At 57.7% G+C, this 21,398-nt stretch overlaps 1 protein-coding gene across 1 annotated transcript in view; it reads left to right on the plus strand.

The window, feature by feature from the left end:
- LOC307108636 (ATP-binding cassette sub-family A member 13-like) overlaps positions 1-19,482 on the plus strand; it is a gene marked incomplete at its 5' end in the record, with an annotated part of 92,612 nt that extends 73,130 nt beyond the window's left edge. The window contains 7 exons of the mRNA XM_079786778.1: positions 4,886-5,036; positions 5,335-5,469; positions 7,842-7,945; positions 14,248-14,340; positions 16,849-16,951; positions 17,804-17,941; positions 19,329-19,482. Of these exons, the coding sequence (XP_079642904.1) occupies positions 4,886-5,036; positions 5,335-5,469; positions 7,842-7,945; positions 14,248-14,340; positions 16,849-16,951; positions 17,804-17,941; positions 19,329-19,424 (820 nt within the window). The 3' untranslated portion in view covers positions 19,425-19,482. The remainder of the gene's footprint in view (positions 1-4,885; positions 5,037-5,334; positions 5,470-7,841; positions 7,946-14,247; positions 14,341-16,848; positions 16,952-17,803; positions 17,942-19,328) is intronic.
- Positions 19,483-21,398: the final 1,916 nt, after the last annotated feature.

Raw genomic sequence — 21,398 nt, forward strand, 5'->3', positions numbered from 1 at the left:
GGGAGGTGACCAGTGGCGACAGCGGGGGGTGGGGCCGGTGAGCGGGTGGCACCACGGCCGCCAGCCAAGACGGGTGCCAGCACGGCCCTCTGATTGCCTCGCCCGCCGTCGCCCCACAGATGGCCCTGATCGCCAGCGAGGCCTAGGGACCCTACCCTGTATGTTGGGAACAGTCTCTTAGATTTAAACAGTGAAACCTGGCAAGGCTGCTCTAACACGAAAAAACAGGATGATGCAGCGATGACATGCATGGGCTCTGGCTTGCACATTTTGTCGTCAGCCCTGATTCTGACACTTATAACTGTGTGACAAAGCCAATTACTTAACTTCTCTCTGCTTCAGTTTTTCCACCCATCAGATGGGGAAATGGTACCACTGCCTCAGGAGGATCGTGTTATGTGCTGCTTTTTATAGTCAGGGCAAAAAATGCAGCTGCCCATACAACAGCAAGATGCCTTTCACCTGTATGAAAAGTATGGTCACTGGTGCATGCAGCGTCCCAGATTGTGAGAGGGTGCATAACCGCAGTCAGACATCCCCCGAGGGACAGGCCGGGCCGAGGGGACCCCCCCCATGCACAAATTTCATGCACCAGGCCTCTACTATCATAAATAAACATTTCTGATTATTGATCTGTCCTTCCCTTTCTGCAATAAAAACTATTTTCTCATGGATTTAAATCTTTCCTATTTGCTGAATTTTACGTAATATTTTAAATTTATGAGTCATAAGAAAAATTAGTTTGTTGTTAAAATCTTTCATTTCCAATCCTTACTATTAAATTACTAGAGGCCCGGTGCACGAAATTCATGCACAGAGGGAGGTTGTCCCTCAGCCCAGCCTGTACCCTCTCCAATCTGGGACTCCTGGAGGGATGTCCAACTGCCCGTTTAGGCCCGATCGGGCCTAAACAGGCAGTCAGACATCCCTCTCACAATCCAGGACTGCTGGCTCCCAACTGCTTGCCTGCCTGCCTTCCTGATTGCCCCTAACCACTTCTGCCTGCCAGCCTGATCACCCCCTAACCACTCTGCTGCCAGCCTGTTTGCCCCCAACTTCCCTCCTCTGCCGGCCTGGTTACCCCTAACTGCCCTCTCCTGCAGGCTTGATTGCCTCCAACTGCCCTCCCTTGCAAGCCTGGTCCCTCTCAACTGCCCTCTCTTGCTGGCCATCTTGTGGTGGCCATCCTGTGTCCACATGGGGGCAGGATCTTTGACCACATGGGGGCATCCATATTGTGTGTTGCAGTGATGATCAATCTGCATATTACTCTTTTATTAGATAGGATAGAGGCCTAGTACAGGGGTGGGGGCCAGCTGGTTTGCCCTGAAGGGCGTCCCGGATCAGGTGGGGGTTCCCTTGGGGTGTGGGGCAGCCTGAGTGAGGGGCCTGTGGTGGTTTGCAGGCGGGCCACGCCCCCTGGCAATGCAAGTGGAGGCCCTGGTATCTGGAATTTATTTTCCTTCTACAATTGAAACTTTGTAGCCTGGAGCGGAGCCAAGCCTGGGGCTCCCTCCGAGGCCGGCAGCCATTTGTGTTGGGGTTATAATTGAAACTTTGTTGCCTTAAGCGGGTGGGCCCGGCCAGGGTGTGCGGAAAGCTTTGCTTCCCCTGTTGCCGGCGGCAACCCTGGCCTGCTCTCTCAAGCTCCATTCTGCCGCCATTTGTTTGAATTTGTTTACCTTCTATAATTGAAACTTTGTAGCTTGAGTGGAGGCTTAGGCCTGGCAAGGGCAGGCGGAAAGCTTGGCTTCCTCTGTTACCTAGGAAACCTTGCTCTCTGTGGCTGTAGCCATCTTGGTTTGGGTTAATTTGCATACTTGCTCTGAATGGATGGTGGGCGTGGCTTGTGGACGTGGCTTGTTGTGTCGGAGGTATGGTCAATTTGCATATTTGTCTATTATTAGATAGGATTCTTATTTTCATTGTATTTTGACAATTTGTATTTTCTTACAAAAACTCAATTTAAATTTTTTCAGTACTTTTCAGTAGTCATAATTATCATAAAATTTGTATTTTCATTCTATCCCTATACCAATATGTTTGAGATTTCCTATAAAATTATCTGTATACTTTCTCAGCTTTAACCATTTTACTTTAAAAAGAATGAATGATTGAATTTCTTCAGCAATTCAAGTCTTTTAGTTTCCAAATTTATGAAATGTTGTCATTCTCATTAAGCTCTCCACCATGCTTTTCTCAGTCTTGTTTTGTTTTTGACCTGTTGATTTGAATGACTTAAAATTTTTCAAAAAATAAATGATCAAATCATTAAGTTTATAAATATTCTTGGTACAGCTTAACCTGGATCCTAAAAATTTGATAAGTGATATTACTGGTGTCATAGTCTCTAAATGACACATATAAGTTTGATTTAGTCTTTCAAAAATTTACACGTAAGAGTATTTCTAGATGCTCAAATCTTGTGTTTCTTGGCTTAATATTTTTCTTTTTCTTTTATACTTTATATTAATTTCAGGTATATGCGGGGATGCACAGTATAGCATAAGGAATACAGTCAATGAAATTGGCTTAAGATTTTTGAAATTCCGTAAAAAGTGTTGGAGTATAAGTTACACATAGAAAAGAACATCTTGATGCGTTTTCACAAAGTAATATTCTTTTATAATCTGTTCCAGCTCAAGAAACAGCACAAGGCCATCCCATTAAATCCCTTCCCGGTCAGGTCTCCCCTCTGGGTAACACCTCTCCTGGTTTTAAAAAATGCCATTTTGTGTATGATTAGCCATTCCCACCAGTAGATTCTGTGTGGCTTCATTACCAGGGGCGTCCGAAGACACCACAGTTTAATCTCGCTCCTTTGCCAGCACTTGGTGTGGCTTGGAGCCTCTGGCTCTCAGGGTCCCTCTCTCCATCTCCTCCTTTCTTTACAGTCTGCTTGCTGGTCCGGGCCCAGGGCTGGAGAGAGCACTGTCCGTGTGGCTGGTGCCTGAGGGCTGAGGGAGGGTGACCAGCCCCTCGGCTAATCCCTCGGCAGAACCGACAGGAGCTGCCCTGCTCCTCCCGCCCGAGGCACCTGCCTGTCTTCACTCCTCTTCTGGGGCGGCAGCTTGGAAGCCTGCGGCTGGTTGATGCAGGCACTCACTCACTGCGGACTGCAGAATGGCGATGCTCCCACTCCCTGTCTTCACTTCTGAGCTTGAATAATTTTACAACGAGTTGCTCTCACTGTTTTATTTGATTACTCAGAGCTGTAGTTATATGAAAAAGGACAGATGGATGCTCATTATTCCCCTTCTTACTTATCCAGTTGCAAGATAACTGATTTCCAGCCACCCTCAGTGTGAGACATTAGGGGGGGTGTGTTTTGGTGACATCGTTCTGGGCTCATTCTGACAGATGTGGGAGAGGTCACAGACTTTGCCCTGCTTCCTGTCCCTTTGCTCCTTCTGGCCGCTTTCCCAGCCTCCCCTCGTCTGTGTCCTGGGATGATGACAACTCGGTGTGAATGAAGGTTCAGTGGCGTCTCATAGGAAAGCCTCCTATCCAGTCACAGGATGCTCCTCTCATTTAAGAGTGATCCCCTCTCCTAACTGAGGTGAAGAACGTGGGAGACAGGAAACCTTGTCTGCCTCACTCCTTGTCAAACCTCCATGTTTAACCGCCAGGCAGTCCACTGTCCCTATCCGCTCTCAGCTGTAACAATGTTGCCTATTGGCACTCAGTGCAACATGTTGCCTATTGGTTCTCAGCTGTAACAATGTTGCCTATTGTCTCTCAGCTGCAACATGTTGCCTATTGGCTCTCAGCTGCAACAATGTTGCCTATTGGCTCTCAGCTGTAACAATGTTGCCTATTGGCTCTCAGCTGTAACACTGTTGCCTATTGGCAATCAGCTGTAACAATGTTGCTGCTTGCAGGCAGGGGATACAGTTACACTTAGGTTAGTCCATATCAGTGGAAACAAGTCAATGTTTCAAACTAATTGTGTGCAAGAACTGTAACAGTTTGGTTGAGGGCGTGTGTGGTGAGTGGAGTGAATCGTGCTGCAGACCCAGGTGGCTGTGTGGAGGTGAGGCTGCTGTGTGGTCCGTTTTCCCTGCTGTCACAGGAGTCAGAAGGTGTTCTGTTGATTGGGTGGTGTTTTTGTTTTTTGTTTTGTAACTTCTCTGTGTACAAGGACAAAAGGACAAAATAATCAGAATTCAAAAGGAAACAAAAATATATGGTTTATTTTCTCATTCCTGGGAGGCTGTCTCCTTTGTAATCTGGGTCCATCGTTTCTAAAATAATTGGGAAATGAAATTCAAATCGCTGCTCTCGAAAGCAGCCATGAGTGCACACTCCATAATGGTCGGCAAGCCCCTACTAGGCTGCATGTCTGTGCAACTACTTTAATTTAAGGAAAGCTCCCTTGCATTCATTACAGTTTCAACCTGGATGATGTGTAATGCGAATTGTTCATTGGTATTCAAGGAATTAAATGGGTGATTAGGACACAATGGAGTGTTAAGCACTCAGTGTGTGTACCTTCCTGCCCGCGCAGCTCACAGCGCGTCCTCCGGACGGAAGCATGTGACCCGACACATCCTATTGAAGCTCCTGCCCCTCAAGGTTCCAGCGCAAGGAGCAGTGCTCCCTCCTGGTTTAATATTAATTTAAACCTGACACCGAACGGTAGTTTAGTCACCGATGAGCCAGGTGTTCCTGTGAGCCGTCTTGGTGGGGAGACACCGTGACCGCGGCTCAGCGCGCACTCACGGTTTCCCGTAACACGCAGCCGCGGCCGGAGTCTGACCGCAGCTGCTGCCCAGCGGAGCTCACTGCTGCGAGTTCCTCCCTTAGGCAGACCCCGGTGCCCCTCTGGGAGGCCGAGCCAGACCTGGTCTGTCCCAGTGGAGCCCCCTGACCGCCGCCTCCGCAGGGAGGACGTGCCTCTGTTCTCGGCGGGAGCGGCCGGCGTGCGCGTGGGCTACTGTCCGCAGCAGGACGCGCTGGACGAGCCGCTGACGGGCTGGGAGCACCTGCGCTACTACTGCCGCCTGCGCGGGATCCCGGGGCCGCACATCCCCCAGGTGAGGCCCCGGGACCTCTGCTCCCCGAGACCCCCTCCCGCCCCAGGGCTTTGTTCCCCGTCAGGCCCCCCTCAGGCTGCGCGGGCTCCAGTCTGCCACTCAGGGCTGTCTGTCCGGGTGTCCGGCGCTCAGGCTCCCTGGGCTCCAGCCCAGCCCTCTGAGGGCGCACAGGCCCAGAGCGCCCCGCGGAGCCCCAGTGAGCCCTGTCTGTTCTTTCTCACCACCCAGCCGGGCGGGCAGAGGGGGCGGAGGGCGGGAGGGGGGCCGTGAGTGGTGGCTCTCAGGCTCCTCTCCTCAGGTGGCCGGGGACCTGGTGAGGCGCTTACACCTGGAGGCCCACGTGGACAAGCCGGTGGCCTCCTACAGCGGGGGCACCAGGAGGAAGCTGTCCGCGGCCCTGGCCCTGCTGGGCAAGCCCCACCTTCTCCTGCTGGTGAGCAGCGGGGGCGCGTCCTAGGCTGCCGGGCGGGCTGGAGTAACTCTTCAGGGGTCAGGTCCCCCAGTCGGACACGTCCCCGGGAGTTTACAGAAGTAACCTTTATTTCTCGATGGTCCCTTCCGTTCGTCAAATGGAAGATTCAATAGACTGCAGCGTGAAGAACAGCGTTTAAAACCCGAATTCCCCGGAGCTAAACTCCACCTGAGATTGTCCTCTGCCCAGCGGTCGCCACCTTTTCCATCTCGGCCACAGACCGCGAGCGGGATTCTGGGGCTCTGAACCCGTGCTGCGGGCTGACAGGAAGTCAGGTGTCCTCGGTCCCTTCGTGCTGCGGCCTGACAGGAAGTCAGGTGCCCTCGGGTCCCTTCGTGCTGCGGCCTGACAGGAAGTCAGGTGTCCTCGGTCCCTTCGTGCTGCGGCCTGACAGGAAGTCAGGTGTCCTCGGTCCCTTCGTGCTGAGGCCTGACAGGAAGTCAGGTGTCACTGGGGTCCCTTCGTGCTGCGGTCTGACAGGAAGTCAGGTGTCCTCAGTCCCTTCGTGCTGCGGCCTGACAGGAAGTCAGGTGTCTTCGGTCCCTTCGTGCTGAGGCCTGACAGGAAGTCAGGTGTCACTGGGGTCCCTTCGTGCTGCGGTCTGACAGGAAGTCAGGTGTCACTGGGGTCCCTTCTTGCTGCGGCCTGACAGGAAGTCAGGTGTCCTCGGTCCCTTCGTGCTGCGGCCTGACAGGAAGTCAGGTGTCCTCGGTCCCTTCGTGCTGAGGCCTGACAGGAAGTCAGGTGTCACTGGGGTCCCTTCGTGCTGCGGCCGGACAGGAAGTCAGGTGTCCTCGGTCCCTTCGTGCTGAGGCCTGACAGGAAGTCAGGTGTCCTCGGGTCCCTTCGTGCTGCGGCCTGACAGGAAGTCAGGTGTCCTCGGGTCCCTTCGTGCTGCGGCCTGACAGGAAGTCAGGTGTCCTCGGGTCCCTTCGTGCTGCGGTCTGACAGGAAGTCAGGTGTCACTGGGGTCCCTTCTTGCTGCGGTCTGACAGGAAGTCAGGTGTCCTCGGTCCCTTCGTGCTGCGGCCTGACAGGAAGTCAGGTGTCCTCGGTCCCTTCGTGCTGCGGCCTGACAGGAAGTCAGGTGTCCTCGGTCCCTTCGTGCTGAGGCCTGACAGGAAGTCAGGTGTCACTGGGGTCCCTTCGTGCTGCGGCCTGACAGGAAGTCAGGTGTCCTCGGTCCCTTCGTGCTGAGGCCTGACAGGAAGTCAGGTGTCCTCGGGTCCCTTCGTGCTGCGGCCTGACAGGAAGTCAGGTGTCCTCGGGTCCCTTCATGCTGCGGCCTGACAGGAAGTCAGGTGTCCTCGGGTCCCTTCGTGCTGCGGTCTGACAGGAAGTCAGGTGTCACTGGGGTCCCTTCGTGCTGCGGCCTGACAGGAAGTCAGGTGTCCTCGGTCCCTTCGTGCTGAGGCCTGACAGGAAGTCAGGTGTCCTCGGGTCCCTTCGTGCTGCGGCCTGACAGGAAGTCAGGTGTCCTCGGGTCCCTTCGTGCTGCGGCCTGACAGGAAGTCAGGTGTCCTCGGGTCCCTTCGTGCTGCGGCCTGACAGGAAGTCAGGTGTCCTCGGGTCCCTTCGTGCTGCGGCCTGACAGGAAGTCAGGTGTCCTCGGTCCCTTCGTGCTGCGGCCTGACAGGAAGTCAGGTGTCCTCGGGTCCCTTCGTGCTGCGGCCTGACAGGAAGTCAGGTGTCCTCGGTCCCTTCGTGCTGCGGCCTGACAGGAAGTCAGGTGTCCTCGGGTCCCTTCGTGCTGCGGCCTGACAGGAAGTCAGGTGTCCTCGGTCCCTTCGTGCTGCGGCCTGACAGGAAGTCAGGTGTCCGCGGGTCCCTGCACATGGGCACCTGCTGCGCTGGCTGCGGCCCCGTTGCCCAGTCTCGGGGAGAGGCCGGCGCCCTGACCACATGGGGGGCTGCTGTCTAACCCCCTGCGGCGCCCGCCCGAGGAAAAGCGCAGCCTGAGCTCTGGAGAGACCTGTGTTGGGGGCTCCCCGACCGCACAGCCATAGATGCTCCCCTCGCCAAGCGTTCCCCTCACAGACGCTCCACAGGCCTTGGCCAGGCCGTCCGGTGCCAGGAAGGGGCGCGTTACTTGACGTTGCTGAGCAAGTGGAGCCTCTTCCTGCCGCCAGACGTCCTTCTTGGGGGTCTCCTCTGAGACTGTCGCAGCTGAGGGTGCGTTCTAGAAACATCAGGGGCTCACCCCTCTGCTCCACGCGGAGGAGCTGGCATGGGGTGCCGTGGGGAGCACGGTGAGGCGGCACGGACAGTGGCCCCGGAGCCAGAGCGGGCTCCTCATGGCCGGGCCCCTGGCCCATCGCTGTTTCTTCCCTCAGGACGAGCCCAGCTCCGGGATGGACCCCCGCTCGAAGCGGTTCCTGTGGAAAGCGATCGCCGAGGAAGTTCGGGAGGGCTGCGCCGTGGTGCTGACCTCGCACAGGTGAGCTGGGGCAGGGCTCCGGCTGCCCACGGGGTCCTCCGTGTCCGCAGCAGCCTTTGCCCTCCACTGACCCAGGGAAGGTGAGCCGCACAGCCAAGGCCACGGCCAGCGGGTGGCACGGCTGGAATCCGCACCTGGGCTCTGCTTGGTCCAAGGTCACAGAGCTGGGCCCTCCGGGCTTCCTGTCTGCTTGGTCCAAGGTCACAGAGCTGGGCCCCCCAGGGCTTCCTGTCTGCTTGGTCCAAGGTCACTGAGAGCTGGGCCCCCAGGGGCTTCCTGTCTGCTTGGTTCAAGGTCACAGAGATCTGGGACCTCCGGGCCTCCTGTTTGCGTGGTCCAAGGTCACAGAGCTGGGCCCTCCGGGCCTCCTGTTTGCGTGGTCCAAGGTCACAGAGCTGGGCCCTCCGGGCTTCCTGTTTGCGTGGCCCAAGGTCACTGAGAGCTGGGCCCTCTGGGCTTCCTGGGCCCGCTGGTCCCTCCGTCTCAGGCCGCGTCCCCAGCAGGAAGATGAGCTGACATGAAGACAGCAGCCCCTGAGTTTGGTCTCCTAGTTTCTTCCTCTCAGAACTCATCTTATAATTCATGTCAGAACCTTCCTGGCCGCGCAGCACCCGGATGTGAGACACACGGAGCCGCTCACGGCGAGTGGGCTGGTGCTGGGCTGATAGGTCCCGAGAGGGGCCAGACTCCGGCTCTCCCTCCGTGCTGGCTGCAGGCTGCTCTGCAGGCCTCTCGGGGTGCCACGTTCGGGGGGTTCTGTCCTTTCTTTTCAGCCCCGCTTTTCCCTCGTCTCGAGTTGACCATCTCCATCGGCTCATCTTCACGGTCACTGAGCCTCCTCCGTCTCAGGTGTGCGGGTGGCCCTGCGGGCACTGCTCGCCTAAAAGATTGCCCCTCGTTTCCTTTAGAGAGGAATGTCCGTCTCCCTCAGAGTCTGTTGTGATGTCATTGCGGTGCAGTGTCGGACTCCTCTGTCGCTCTTTGAACGTGGCTCCTTTTGGTCGTTGGGCGTATTCGCAGGGGCCTCGTTGAAGAGTTTCTGCTCGTCTGGCATCTGGTCACGTGGAAATGGCGCCTGTGCCCGTGGCCTGAGCACCCACGGCATTCTTTGTTTCTTCTTGTCCAAGGTTTGTGGAGAAGTGGACGTTTAGGTAATAAATGTCCCCCTCTGGACCTGACTCCTCCCCTCTCCGAGGGCTGGTGTGGCCAGGGTGTTTGGGGTCGTTGGAGTGTCTGTGGGGTTTCCTGCCTGGGGTAAGTCTCCGAAACGCCCCGAGGTGGGCGAGCAGCGACCTCCGCCTCCGCCAAGTGTGTTTCTAAATGTTGTCATTCTTATTTATTTTGTTGTTATTATTTTAATATATTTTTATTGATTTCAGAGAGGAAGGGAGAGGGAGAGAGAGAGAAACATCCATGATGAGAGGGAACCATTGGTTGGCTGCCTCCTGCACGCCCCCCACTGGGGATCGAGCCTGCAACCAGGCATGTGCCCTTGGCCGGAATCGAACCTGGGACCCCTCAGTCGCAGGCCAATGCTCTATCCACTGAGCCACAGCAGCCAGGGAGTGTCGCTGTCGTTTTTAAAACCTAGAGTCTGAGGTCCTCCCCCGCTTTCACAGCCGCCTCCTGGGCAGAGGTTGTGCTCAGCCACCTCGAGCAACAGGGTTCTGACCCGGGCAGGGAATCTGCGTGTGGGCAGGGAAGGACCCCCGGGCTCAGGCGTTCCGAGCCGGCCCAGCCTGCTTCCTCCTGGGTTCTGTGGTCCCGAGATGTGTGCGGAGAGCCTGGGACCAACATGGAGTGTGGCTGCGCAGGCTCTGCCCTGCCCCATGGGGTGCAGCCTTGCAGGTGTGGGCCTGACCCCACCGTGTCGTCCAGCAGGTGTGGGCCTGACCCCACTGTATCGTCTAACAGGTGTGGGCCTGACCCCACCGTGTCGTCTAACAGGTGTGGGCCTGACCCCACCGTGTCGTCCAGCAGGTGTGGGCCTGACCGCACCGTGTGGTCTAGCAGGTGTGGGCCTGACCCCACCGTGTGGTCTAGCAGGTGTGGACCCGAACCCCACCGTGTGGTCCAGCAGGTGTGGGCCTGACCCCACCGTGTCGTCCAGCAGGTGTGGGCCTGACCCCACCGTGTGGTCCAGCAGGTGTGGGCCTGACCCCACCGTGTCGTCCAGCAGGTGTGGGCCTGACCCCACCGTGTGGTCCAGCAGGTGTGGGCCTGACCCCACCGTGTCGTCTAACAGGTGTGGGCCTGACCCCACCGTGTCGTCCAGCAGGTGTGGGCCTGACCCCACCGTGTCGTCCAGCAGGTGTGGGCCTGACCCCAACGTGTGGTATAGCAGGTTGTGTGGGCCTGACCCCACCGTGTCGTCCAGCAGGTGTGGGCCTGACCCCACCGTGTGGTCCAGCAGGTGTGGGCCTGACCCCACCGTGTCGTCCAGCAGGTGTGGGCCTGACCGCACCGTGTCGTCCAGCAGGTGTGGGCCTGACCCCACCGTGTGGTCCAGCAGGTGTGGGCCTGACCCCACCGTGTGGTCCAGCAGGTGTGGGCCTGACCCCACCGTGTCGTCCAGCAGGTGTGGGCCTGACCCCACCGTGTGGTCCAGCAGGTGTGGGCCTGACCCCACCGTGTGGTCTAGCAGGTGTGGGCCTGACCCCACCGTGTGGTCCAGCAGGTGTGGGCCTGACCGCACCGTGTGGTCCAGCAGGTGTGGGCCTGACTCCACCGTGTGGTCCAGCAGGTGTGGGCCTGACCCCACCGTGTGGTCTAGCAGGTGTGGGCCTGACCCCACCGTGTGGTCCAGCAGGTGTGGGCCTGACCCCACCGTGTCGTCCAGCAGGTGTGGGCCTGACCCCACCGTGTCGTCCAGCAGGTGTGGGCCTGACCCCACCGTGTCGTCCAGCAGGTGTGGGCCTGACCCCACCGTGTCGTCCAGCAGGTGTGGGCCTGACCCCACCGTGTCGTCCAGCAGGTGTGGGCCTGACCCCACCGTGTCGTTCAGCAGGTGTGGGCCTGACCGCACCGTGTGGTCTAGCAGGTTGTGTGGGCCTGACCCCACCGTGTCGTCTAACAGGTGTGGGCCTAACCCCACCGTGTCGTCCAGCAGGTGTGGGCCTGACCGCACCGTGTGGTCTAGCAGGTGTGGGCCTGACCCCACTGTGTGGTCTAGCAGGTTGTGTGGGCCTGACCCCACCGTGTCGTCCAGCAGGTGTGGGCCTGACCCCACCGTGTGGTCCAGCAGGTGTGGGCCTGACCCCACCGTGTCGTCCAGCAGGTGTGGGCCTGACCCCACCGTGTGGTCCAGCAGGTGTGGGCCTGACCGCACCGTGTCGTCCAGCAGGTGTGGGCCTGACCCCACCGTGTGGTCCAGCAGGTGTGGGCCTGACCCCACCGTGTCGTCCAGCAGGTGTGGGCCTGACCCCACCGTGTCGTCCAGCAGGTGTGGGCCTGACCCCACCGTGTCGTCCAGCAGGTGTGGGCCTGACCCCACCGTGTCGTCCAGCAGGTGTGGGCCTGACCCCACCGTGTCGTCCAGCAGGTGTGGGCCTGACCCCACCGTGTCGTTCAGCAGGTGTGGGCCTGACCCCACCGTGTGGTCCAGCAGGTGTGGGCCTGACCCCACCGTGTCGTCTAACAGGTGTGGGCCTGACCCCACCGTGTGGTCCAGCAGGTGTGGGCCTGACCCCACCGTGTGGTCCAGCAGGTGTGGGCCTGACCCCACCGTGTCGTCCAGCAGGTGTGGGCCTGACCCCACCGTGTGGTCCAGCAGGTGTGGGCCTGACCGCACCGTGTCGTCCAGCAGGTGTGGGCCTGACCCCACCGTGTCGTCCAGCAGGTGTGGGCCTGACCCCACCGTGTCGTCCAGCAGGTGTGGGCCTGACCCCACCGTGTCGTCCAGCAGGTGTGGGCCTGACCCCACCGTGTCGTCCAGCAGGTGTGGGCCTGACCCCACCGTGTCGTCCAGCAGGTGTGGGCCTGACCCCACCGTGTCGTCCAGCAGGTGTGGGCCTGACCCCACCGTGTCGTCCAGCAGGTGTGGGCCTGACCCCACCGTGTCGTCCAGCAGGTGTGGGCCTGACCCCACCGTGTCGTTCAGCAGGTGTGGGCCTGACCCCACCGTGTCGTTCAGCAGGTGTGGGCCTGACCCCACCGTGTGGTCCAGCAGGTGTGGGCCTGACCCCACCGTGTCGTCTAACAGGTGTGACCCTGACCGCACCGTGTGGTCCAGCAGGTGTGACCCTGACCGCACCGTGTCGTCCAGCAGGTGTGGGCCTGACCCCACCGTGTCGTCCAGCAGGTGTGGGCCTGACCCCACCGTGTCGTCCAGCAGGTGTGACCCTGACCGCACCGTGTCGTCCAGCAGAGCCCAGCTCAGGCCGGGGCTGGAGCCATTGGCGCTGACTGCCCTCTCGGCTCTAAGACAGTCACGGTACTGACCACGGAGTGGGGCGTGGACATTGCCCAGTGGTTCGGCCGTGAGTCCTCGTGCCTGACTCTCTCAGGGACCGTGTGGGGAAGCTGGAGGCCTCGGAGCAGACCTTCCTGCCCTGGCTAAGAGCTTGTCAGCTGCATTTCTCGGGTGGTTTGGGCCTTGGTTCATATGCAGAATTCTCAGTGGCTGCTGGTGCTCATTTTGCCCCGTTGAGAGTTGTTTTGGGGGAAGGGACTTTCAGTTCTCTCCATTGGCTGTGGCCATAAGTTCTGCCTTTCTTATAACTTTCTGTACTGGTTTGTCTTCAGAAAATAGAATTTCACGTTTAAACAAATTAAATGTGACAAATGCACTCTTGCCTGATATGACCCCTTTGCTGGCCAATTCTGAAAACTCCGCCCTGCCCTCCCCCACTGCCTCAGGCCCGGGCTCTGAGGTTGGGCGCCACACTCCCTCCTGCTCCCACGTTTCACACAACTCCGGCGTCCCAGAGGACCCACCGCTGCAGCTCCTCCTGCATCCCCTGCTCACAGCGATGGCATAGCCTCGGTCCATGCCTCTGTCCACGTCCATGCCCACAGGTCCAAGGCCTGTCGTGGCCAGCAGGACGGCCTCGGTGACTCCCTCCTCACTCCTGACCCTGGTCCTGGGGACCCCGGGGCAGGAGGTGCGGGTGGGAATACGGCCTCACTTGGTCACGGAGAGGAGCTACAGTCAGTCCAGGGTGACCGGGCCTGCACCCCTCCCTGTCCTCAGGCCACGCATTCTGAGATGTTAATGTCTCCTCGGTGCTATCCGCTCCTGTCACTGTCCCCGCCCCACGCGATATGGTCCCTAAACAGCTCCACCCCCCGTCCCCTCTCAGTCTTCCTGCCTCTCAGAAATGTTTCTAAAGATAGTGTAAGGATTACTCTAAATTTCTCATCTGGAGTGATAAAATGTTGATGGGCATGGTACCATAGCCTTATTATAATTAATGTTACATTTTATATAATTATAAGAATACAATTAAAAATTATAAATCTTCATTAAATATTTTGTATCAAAATTGTATTAACTTATATTACAAAATGAATTATAATTACATTGTTATTATATTACATCATATGTTATATTGTATATTAAATATCACATATTTATTTTTATACTAGAGGCCCAGTACACAAAATTCGTGCATGGGGGGTGGGTCCCCTTCAGCCCAGCCTGCACCCTCTCCAATCTGGGACCCCTTGGGGGATGTCCAACTGCTGGTTTAGGCCCGATCCCAGGGATTGGGCCTAAACCAGCAGTTGGACATCCCTCTCACAATCCTGGACCGCTGGCTCCTAATCGCTCACTGCCTTCCTGCCCGGTTGCCCCTAACTGCCCCCCCCCCACCATCCTGGTCACCTCTTACTGCCCCCCCCCCCCCCTGCCAGTCTGGTCGCTCCCAACTGCACCGCCCCCTGCCGGCCCAATTGCCCCTAACTCCCCCACCCCCGTCAGCCTGGTCACCCCCAACTGCCCCCCCCTCGTTTCTTTCCATAAATGTCACCGCTTTGGGAGGCCTCCTCGCTGCGTCGCACTTGGTGCTGTTGCTGGAAGGTTCTCGCGGATCTCACCTCACTTCCTGGGCTGGAAACGCTCAGGCGCTTGGTTACTGTGGGGTCGGCGCCCACCACTGAGAGGTGCTCCCTGTGATGCTGATCGGATGCCGGCTGACCTATGACCTGTGGGTGCCAGCTGACCTGTAGGTGTGGGTGATGACAGACCTACAGGCCGGCTGACCTGCGGGTGCTGGCTGACCTGCAGGTGTGGGTGCCAGCTGACCTATGACCTGCAGTCTAGCGTCTTGCTGCTTTGCTGACGTGCTCCCTCCTCCCTGCAGCATGGAGGAGTGCGAGGCCCTATGCACGAGGCTCGCCATCATGGTGGACGGCAGCTTCAGGTGCCTGGGCTCCCCCCAGCACATCAAGGACAGGTACGTCCGCTTCTCTCCGCCAGCCCGGCCAGGTGGCTCCTCGCCGGAAAGAGGTGAAGGCCCAGGGGGGGTGATGATGGCCTCAGCTCGGGGCCCGGCCCTTCCCTGCTGCCCTGCTGTCTCCTTCCCGGGGGACAGGGACCCGCTGTGGGCTCCGGGAGGGTTGGCAGTGCCATGGCAGAGCCGGGATGAAGACTGGACAGGCTGTCCTGCAAGGCTGTGCCGTGCCCCTGGCCCAGGGTGAGGCTGGCATGTGCTGGCCTCGGAAGGCCTCCCCGGGGTGGGAGGGCGGGAGCCGGGCGCCATGGGTGCTCCCGTTTGAAGGTGAAGCCGAAGGCACCTCGGCGCCCACGCCTCCCGCAGCCTCTCCTGGCTCAGCCTCTCGGTGTTCTCTTTCCGCTCCTTGTTGGAATGTTAGCGATTTTGTCATCAATTTCCATGAGTATTTTATGTCCCAATATAACGTCTTAAAAATCCGGTGTTGCCCAAATTGTTTTCAAAGTCTCTCTTTTCCTTTTAACTTGTTTAACCTGTTTGTTATATAGGTTCATTTATTAAGTTGATAAATCTCTTCTTGTTTTCATTGTTCCATGTTTTTAACGTTGATTGGCAAGCAGAGATGTGTTGAATAGCCATAGATGTCGGGAATATGCTTTATTTTGTGGAGAAAACCCTGTTGGGTGCTTGGCCTGGGACGCCGTGTTGGGGAGCGAAGGCCACTTTCCCGGGCCCGGGTGGGTGTTGCTGGGTCGGTCACCCTCCCGCGTGACGTGTAACGTCCGTGTGCGTTCCCCTTTGTGTCCTGAAACTTGCCTTCTGTTCATGATGCCACCGCAGCCTGGCACTTCCTTCCTGGCTGGTGTAAACCACCAGTTTGATCTCTTCTCCTGTGGCGAGTCTGTTTCTCTCCCCTTTCGTCCTGAGCCGGGTTCAGCAGCGTGTGCAGCAGTGTGTGCCTGACAGCGATGCCTGGAGACCCAGCTGCTCCTTCCCTCCCTCCCTCCCTCCCTCCCTCCCTCCCTCCCTCCCTCCCATGAGGCCGGGAGTAGTCCTGCGCCCAGTCCTGATCCTGGAGTCGGAGTCTCTGTCGTCCTCCTGGTCAGTAGGGCTAACGGCTGTGAATCTTGCTGGTCATTGGAAAGAATCAGGGTTTGTCTCACCGATTTTCTCTTTCTGTCCCATTGATCCCGACCTGCTCGTGATGACCTCCGTGCTGCTTCTTGCTGCAGGCTCAGGTCACTCTCCTTTGCTGGTGCCTGGGAGAGGGACTAGGTTACTGTCTTGTGACTGTTCTTATTTTGTGATGCGGCGTTGAAGCTGCACTTTGCACTCAGCTTGGAGATGCTGTTATGCACCCAGGCCTGGCACCTGGGCTGTGTGTAGCAGTAGCTTTGGGAGGCCCACGGATTTGGAAGTCACTGTTTGATTCCTCAGCTGTGGCCCTCAGGCCACGACGGGGCCTCCTGGGCTCCACAGGGCTGCCCTCCCTGGGGCCGCAGAGTCTCCTGGGGTTGGTGGTCTCACAGCAGGGGGGGTGCTGATTCAATAACAGCTGTGCTGGCTGATTGCTCCCCTTCCCTCCTCCCTCTGTCCTTCCCCGGCCCAGCTCAGTCACTGCGGACCTGACAGCCCTGGCCGGGGGGCGGGGGGGGGGGGGGGGCGCTCCACAGCTCAGCTCCCACCTCAGCGCTCACTCTCACAGTTTGCGTTTTCACCTTCCTCTCTATCAAATGGGTGTTGCTTCCAGGATTTGATGATTTTTAAAAAGATTAACTTCATTTCTGTGTCAATATAAGTTGAATTAGAGCAAACTACATAACTGGGCTATAATTAATTTCTGAATATATATATATATATATATATATATATATATATATATATATACATACACACACACACACACACACACACACACACACACATACATAAACTAGTGGCCCGGTGCATGAATTTGTGCATATTGAAAGGAAATTAATTAGAAGAAAGATTCATGTGGTAATTACGTTACTGCAAAAAATTACATGTCAGAATAGTATATATAACATAGTATTATAAAATTAAAATACAAAATTAAATTGCCAGTGCGTGTCATGTGTACCAGCCGGCCGGTCGGTTGGATGAACATACAGTCGGTCACTTAGCCTTTTATATATATAGATATATTTTAAATATATTTTTTATTGATCTCAGAGAGGAAGGGGGAGGCAGAGAGACACAGAAACATCAGTGATGAGAGGGAAGCACTGATCGGCTGCCTCCTGCACGCCCCACACTGGAGATTGATCCCACCACCCGGCATGTGCCCTGACCGGGAATCTAACCGTGACCTCCTGGTTCCTAGGTCGGCGCTCACCGCTGAGCCACGCCGGCCGGGCCTGAATCTGTTTTTGAGCATCCAAGACTCCAGCATTTGCAGTGGTTGCTTCTCTGCCTGCCTCCTGAGCAGTGGGCTCAGAAGGTGCCGTCTCGGTCCCGAGCAGTAACACGCTTTCCCTGTGCACTGCTCAGGTTCGGGGCCGGCTACACCGTCCGTGTGTGGGTCAGCGCGGGAGGAAGTCAGCGCGAGCTCTCCGACCGCCTGCAGCTCCGCTTCCCAGGAGCCCGGCTCAAGGTAGCGCCAAGTGACCTTCTCTGAGCCTTTGTCTGCGCGAAGGCTCCTAGAGGCGCGCTTGCTCCTTCCTGCTTCCGCCCGCGCTGCCCCACGATGCCGCTCGCCATGGCCTCGCTCCTGCAGGTGTGAGCGGGCGGGAGCTGGTGGCGCTGAGAAGGGGACTCCCTGCGGGTCCGGGGTGGGTGCCCGAGGAGACTGTAGTCACACCCTGTCCTGGGCACAGCTCACGGCCTGGCTCCCTCCATCCAGGACAGATAGCGGCCAACGCTGCCTCCTCCGTGCGCTAGGGTGGGACCGGCCGAGGGCTCAGCCTGCTTCCCTGCAGCCCCTGTGCCACTTGGCCGCTCCCCGGGGATGCAGTGAGCCCCACGGCACCCGCTCCCCGGGGACGCAGTGAGCCACACGGCAGCCGCTCCCCGGGGACGCAGTGAGCCACACGGCAGCCGCTCCGCGGGACTGGCGGGACCTGCGGCCTCTGAGTCCAGGTCGCGGCAGCCCCGGGCCCCTGGCTCCAGGGGTGGCAGCTCCCCCTGCACTGCCTCCAGGAGGGGCCGCCGGCCGCTGTGACCCACCGATTCCCGCCGTGACGGAGGAGGTCCGCCAGGCAGAGCACGCGGGCCGCAGGGCCCCATCCAGTCGCTCTAGAGGCCGGACACAGTGGCGCCTGGGGCTGCGGCCGGTGGGAGGCCAGCGGGGCTAAGCGGGGCTGCTGCATGTCGTGCGCCTCGCGGGAAGCTGTCCTCTCGCCCCGCGTGGGAGGCAGGACGGTGACCCTCGCCCGGCGGTGCCTGCGTGGTGGCTGCGGGATGGGCGGTGCTGCTGCTGTGTGTCAGGCGAACTGTTTGGTTCCAGGGGCAGCGCCCGAATGTGCTGGAGTACCAGGTGCCCGCGGGCTGGGCCGGCCTGGCCGACCTGCTCCAGGTGCTGGAGGACAGCAAGGCCACCGGGAGCATCCGCCACTACGCCCTGGCCCAGGCCACGCTGGAGCAGGTGGGCCAGGCCACGCCGCTGTGCCGTCCCCGCGCCCTAGGGGTGACGAGCGGGAGGCCTGTTACTGTCTTCTCTGCACCCCGGGTCCCGGCCTCAAAGCTGCCGTTTGCTCATAGTTACCACCCCCCCTCCCCCCGAGTAGGGAAATGGCACCCGTTAGCCTTCTTGTCCCCCGGACCCACCTGCCAGTCACGGGGGACGCCCCTACAACGGGGTGGGCACTCACTTTGGGAAGACAGGTGCTTGGGTCAGGAAGAGAGTCGGGGTGTCAGATAAACCCCAGCTTCGTCCTCCAGGCTGGACAGCCAAGAACTCACGGCCATTCCTTCCTGCCCAGAGGGTGGTCCTCCCTGGGGTTTGATTTCAGGGGTTTTACCTGCTTAGGGGGACCTAGGGTCTGGGAGGGTGGGAGAGAGGGTCTGGGAGGGTGGGAGAGAGGGTCTGGGAGGGTGGGAGAGAGGGTCTGGGAGGGTGGGAGAGAGGGTCTGGGAGGGTGAGAGAGAGGGTCTGGGAGGGTGGGAGAGAGGGTCTGGGAGGGTGGGAGAGAGGGTCTGGGAGGGTGGGAGAGAGGGTCTGGGAGGGTGGGAGAGAGGGTCTGGGAGGGTGAGAGAGAGGGTCTGGGAGGGTGGGAGAGAGGGTCTGGGAGGGTGGGAGAGAGGGTCTGGGAGGGTGGGAGAGAGGGTCTGGGAGGGTGGGAGAGAGGGTCTGGGAGGGTGAGAGAGAGGGTCTGGGAGGGTGGGAGAGAGGGTCTGGGAGGGTGGGAGAGAGGGTCTGGGAGGGTGGGAGAGAGGGTCTGGGAGGGTGGGAGAGAGGGTCTGGGAGGGTGGGAGAGAGGGTCTGGGAGGGTGAGAGAGAGGGTCTGGGAGGGTGGGAGAGAGGGTCTGGGAGGGTGGGAGAGAGGGTCTGGGAGGGTGGGAGAGAGGGTCTGGGAGGGTGGGAGAGAGGGTCTGGGAGGGTGAGAGAGAGAGGGTCTGGGAGGGTGAGAGAGAGGGTCTGGGAGGGTGGGAGAGAGGGTCTGGGAGGGTGGGAGAGAGGGTCTGGGAGGGTGGGAGAGAGGGTCTGGGAGGGTGGGAGAGAGGGTCTGGGAGGGTGGGAGAGAGGGTCTGGGAGGGTGGGGGAGAGGGTCTGGGAGGGTGAGAGAGAGGGTCTGGGAGGGTGAGAGAGAGGGTCTGGGAGGGTGGGAGAGAGGGTCTGGGAGGGTGGGAGAGGGTCTGGGAGGGTGAGAGAGAGGGTCTGGGAGGGTGGGGGAGAGGGTCTGGGAGGGTGGGAGAGGGTTGAGGTGTAGGAAGAGCTGGGCGGAGCTGTGGGAGGTTTCCTTGTTAGGACCTTTAGGAGCCAGTGGCCAGCGTTCTGGTGGGTTAACAATCCTGTTCACGCTTCCTTTCAGGTGTTTGTTGATTTTGCTGCTGAGCAGCAGCCGGCTCCTCCAGCCCCTCCTGACCCGCCCGCCCGGGGCCGCCAGCCACAGCCCCTGCCTGTCTGAGCCCAGGACGCTGCTTCAGAGGAAGGAGATCCCAGCCCCAGTCAGTCCTCAGGCCGGCGCAGGGAGCTCGGGGACACCAGGCCTGGGGTTCCCCTGTCTCCTGCATTTTCCACTCTGACCTCTGTTCATTAATAACCAAGACTTTGGGTGGTTCCTCCAGCACAGTCACCCCTGTGTGAGCTCGGGGCGGGGGGGGGGGGGGGTGTCCCGGGGGCCCTTCTTGGTGACGCTGGTTTGGCTGGGCGCTGGACTCAGATGGCTGGGCGCTGGAGAGGCCGGAGAGGGCTCTCACACACTTCACCTTCCCAGCCTGAGGCCCCGAGGCCACGCCCCTCCCAGCCTGAGGCCCCGAGGCCACGCCCCTTACCAGCCTGAGGCCCCGAGGCCACGCCCCTTACCAGCCTGAGGCCCCGAGGCCACGCCCCCTCCCAGCTTGGTCCAGGAAACAGGCCCGGATTCTGTTTTTTTTTTTTTTTTTTTTCAATTTTTTTATTAAGGTATTATATGTGTACATATCTTACCATTGCCCTCCCCACACCCCACTCCCATATATGCCCCCACCCCCCAGAGTTTTGCATCCATTGGTTATGCTTATATGCATGCATACAAGTCCTTTGATTGATCTCTTATCTCCCCCACCTCTCCCTAACCTTCCCCTTGTAATTTAACAGTCTGTTTGATGCTTTACTGTCTCTGTATCTATCTTTTTGTTCAAGTTTATAATGTTCTTTATTATCCATAAATGAGTGAGATCATGTGGTATTTTTCTTTCATTGACTGACTTATTTCACTTAACATAATGTTCTCCAATTCCTCCCAGGTTGCTGCAAATGATGAGAATTCCTTCTTTTTTATGGCAGCATAGTATTCCATCGTGTAGATGTACCACAGTTTTCTGATCCAGTCATCTGCTGACGGGCACCTAGGCTGTTTCCAAATCTTAGCTATGGTGAATTGCGCTGCTATGAACATAGGGGTGCATATATCCTTTCTAATTGGTGTTTCTAGTTTCTTCGGATATATTCCCAGGAGTGGGATTACTGGGTCAAATGGGAGTTCCATTTTCAGTTTTTTGAGGAAACTCCATACTGTTCTCCACAGTGGCTGCACCAGTCTGCAATCCCACCAGCAGTGCACGAGGGTTCCTTTTTCTCCGCATCCTCGCCAACACTTGTCGTTTGTTGATTTGTTGATGATAGCCATTCTGACAGGTGTGAGATGGTACCGCATTGTTGTTTTGATTTGCATCTCTCGGATAATTAGTGACGTTGAGCATGTTTTCATGTGTCTCTTGGCCTTCCTTCTGTCTTCTTTTGAAAAGATTCTATTTAGGTCTGTTGCCCATTTTTTTATTGGATCATTTATCTTCCTTTTATTAAGTTGCATAAGCTGCCTGTAGATGTTGGAGATTAAACCTTTATCAGTGATGCCATTTGCAAATATGTTCTCCCATGCAGTGGGCCTTCTTGTTGTTTTGTTGATGGTTTCTTTTGCTGTGAAAAAGCTTTTTATTTTGATGTAGTCCCATTTGTTAATTTTCTCTTTAGCTTAATTTGTCATCCTTTTACTGGGTAAGCTCTCCAGTGTCTAAATGAGAATTCAGTGGGTTAAAGGCACATTTCCCTCGCACTGGGTGATGGTATGTGGCATGACATGAAAAAATTGCCTTTCTTTTCATCTCAAAGATGCTGTAAAAAGGATTCATGCTTTCGCAAAATTAAGTAATTTGAACTTGGTAATCTGTATCGTTTATAAAAGTTTTATCAGATTTTCACAGATGATAATTTTAGGGAGTATACAGAGTGGTAGGATGTAAATGCGTTTTCTTTTTCTTAGTTTGGATCAATAGTCACCATTTTTAAATCCTTTAAGTCAGTAGTTTTCAGCGGCATCAGCAGCTCCTGGCGCTTGTTCGAAGGCAGGTGGCCCGGCCCAGCGGCCATGGGTCTGAGACGTCGGGGAGCCCCGTGACCT

The sequence above is a fragment of the Cnephaeus nilssonii genome (assembly GCF_951640355.1).
Source record: "Cnephaeus nilssonii genome assembly, chromosome: 12".
Taxonomy (NCBI): domain Eukaryota; kingdom Metazoa; phylum Chordata; class Mammalia; order Chiroptera; family Vespertilionidae; genus Cnephaeus; species Cnephaeus nilssonii.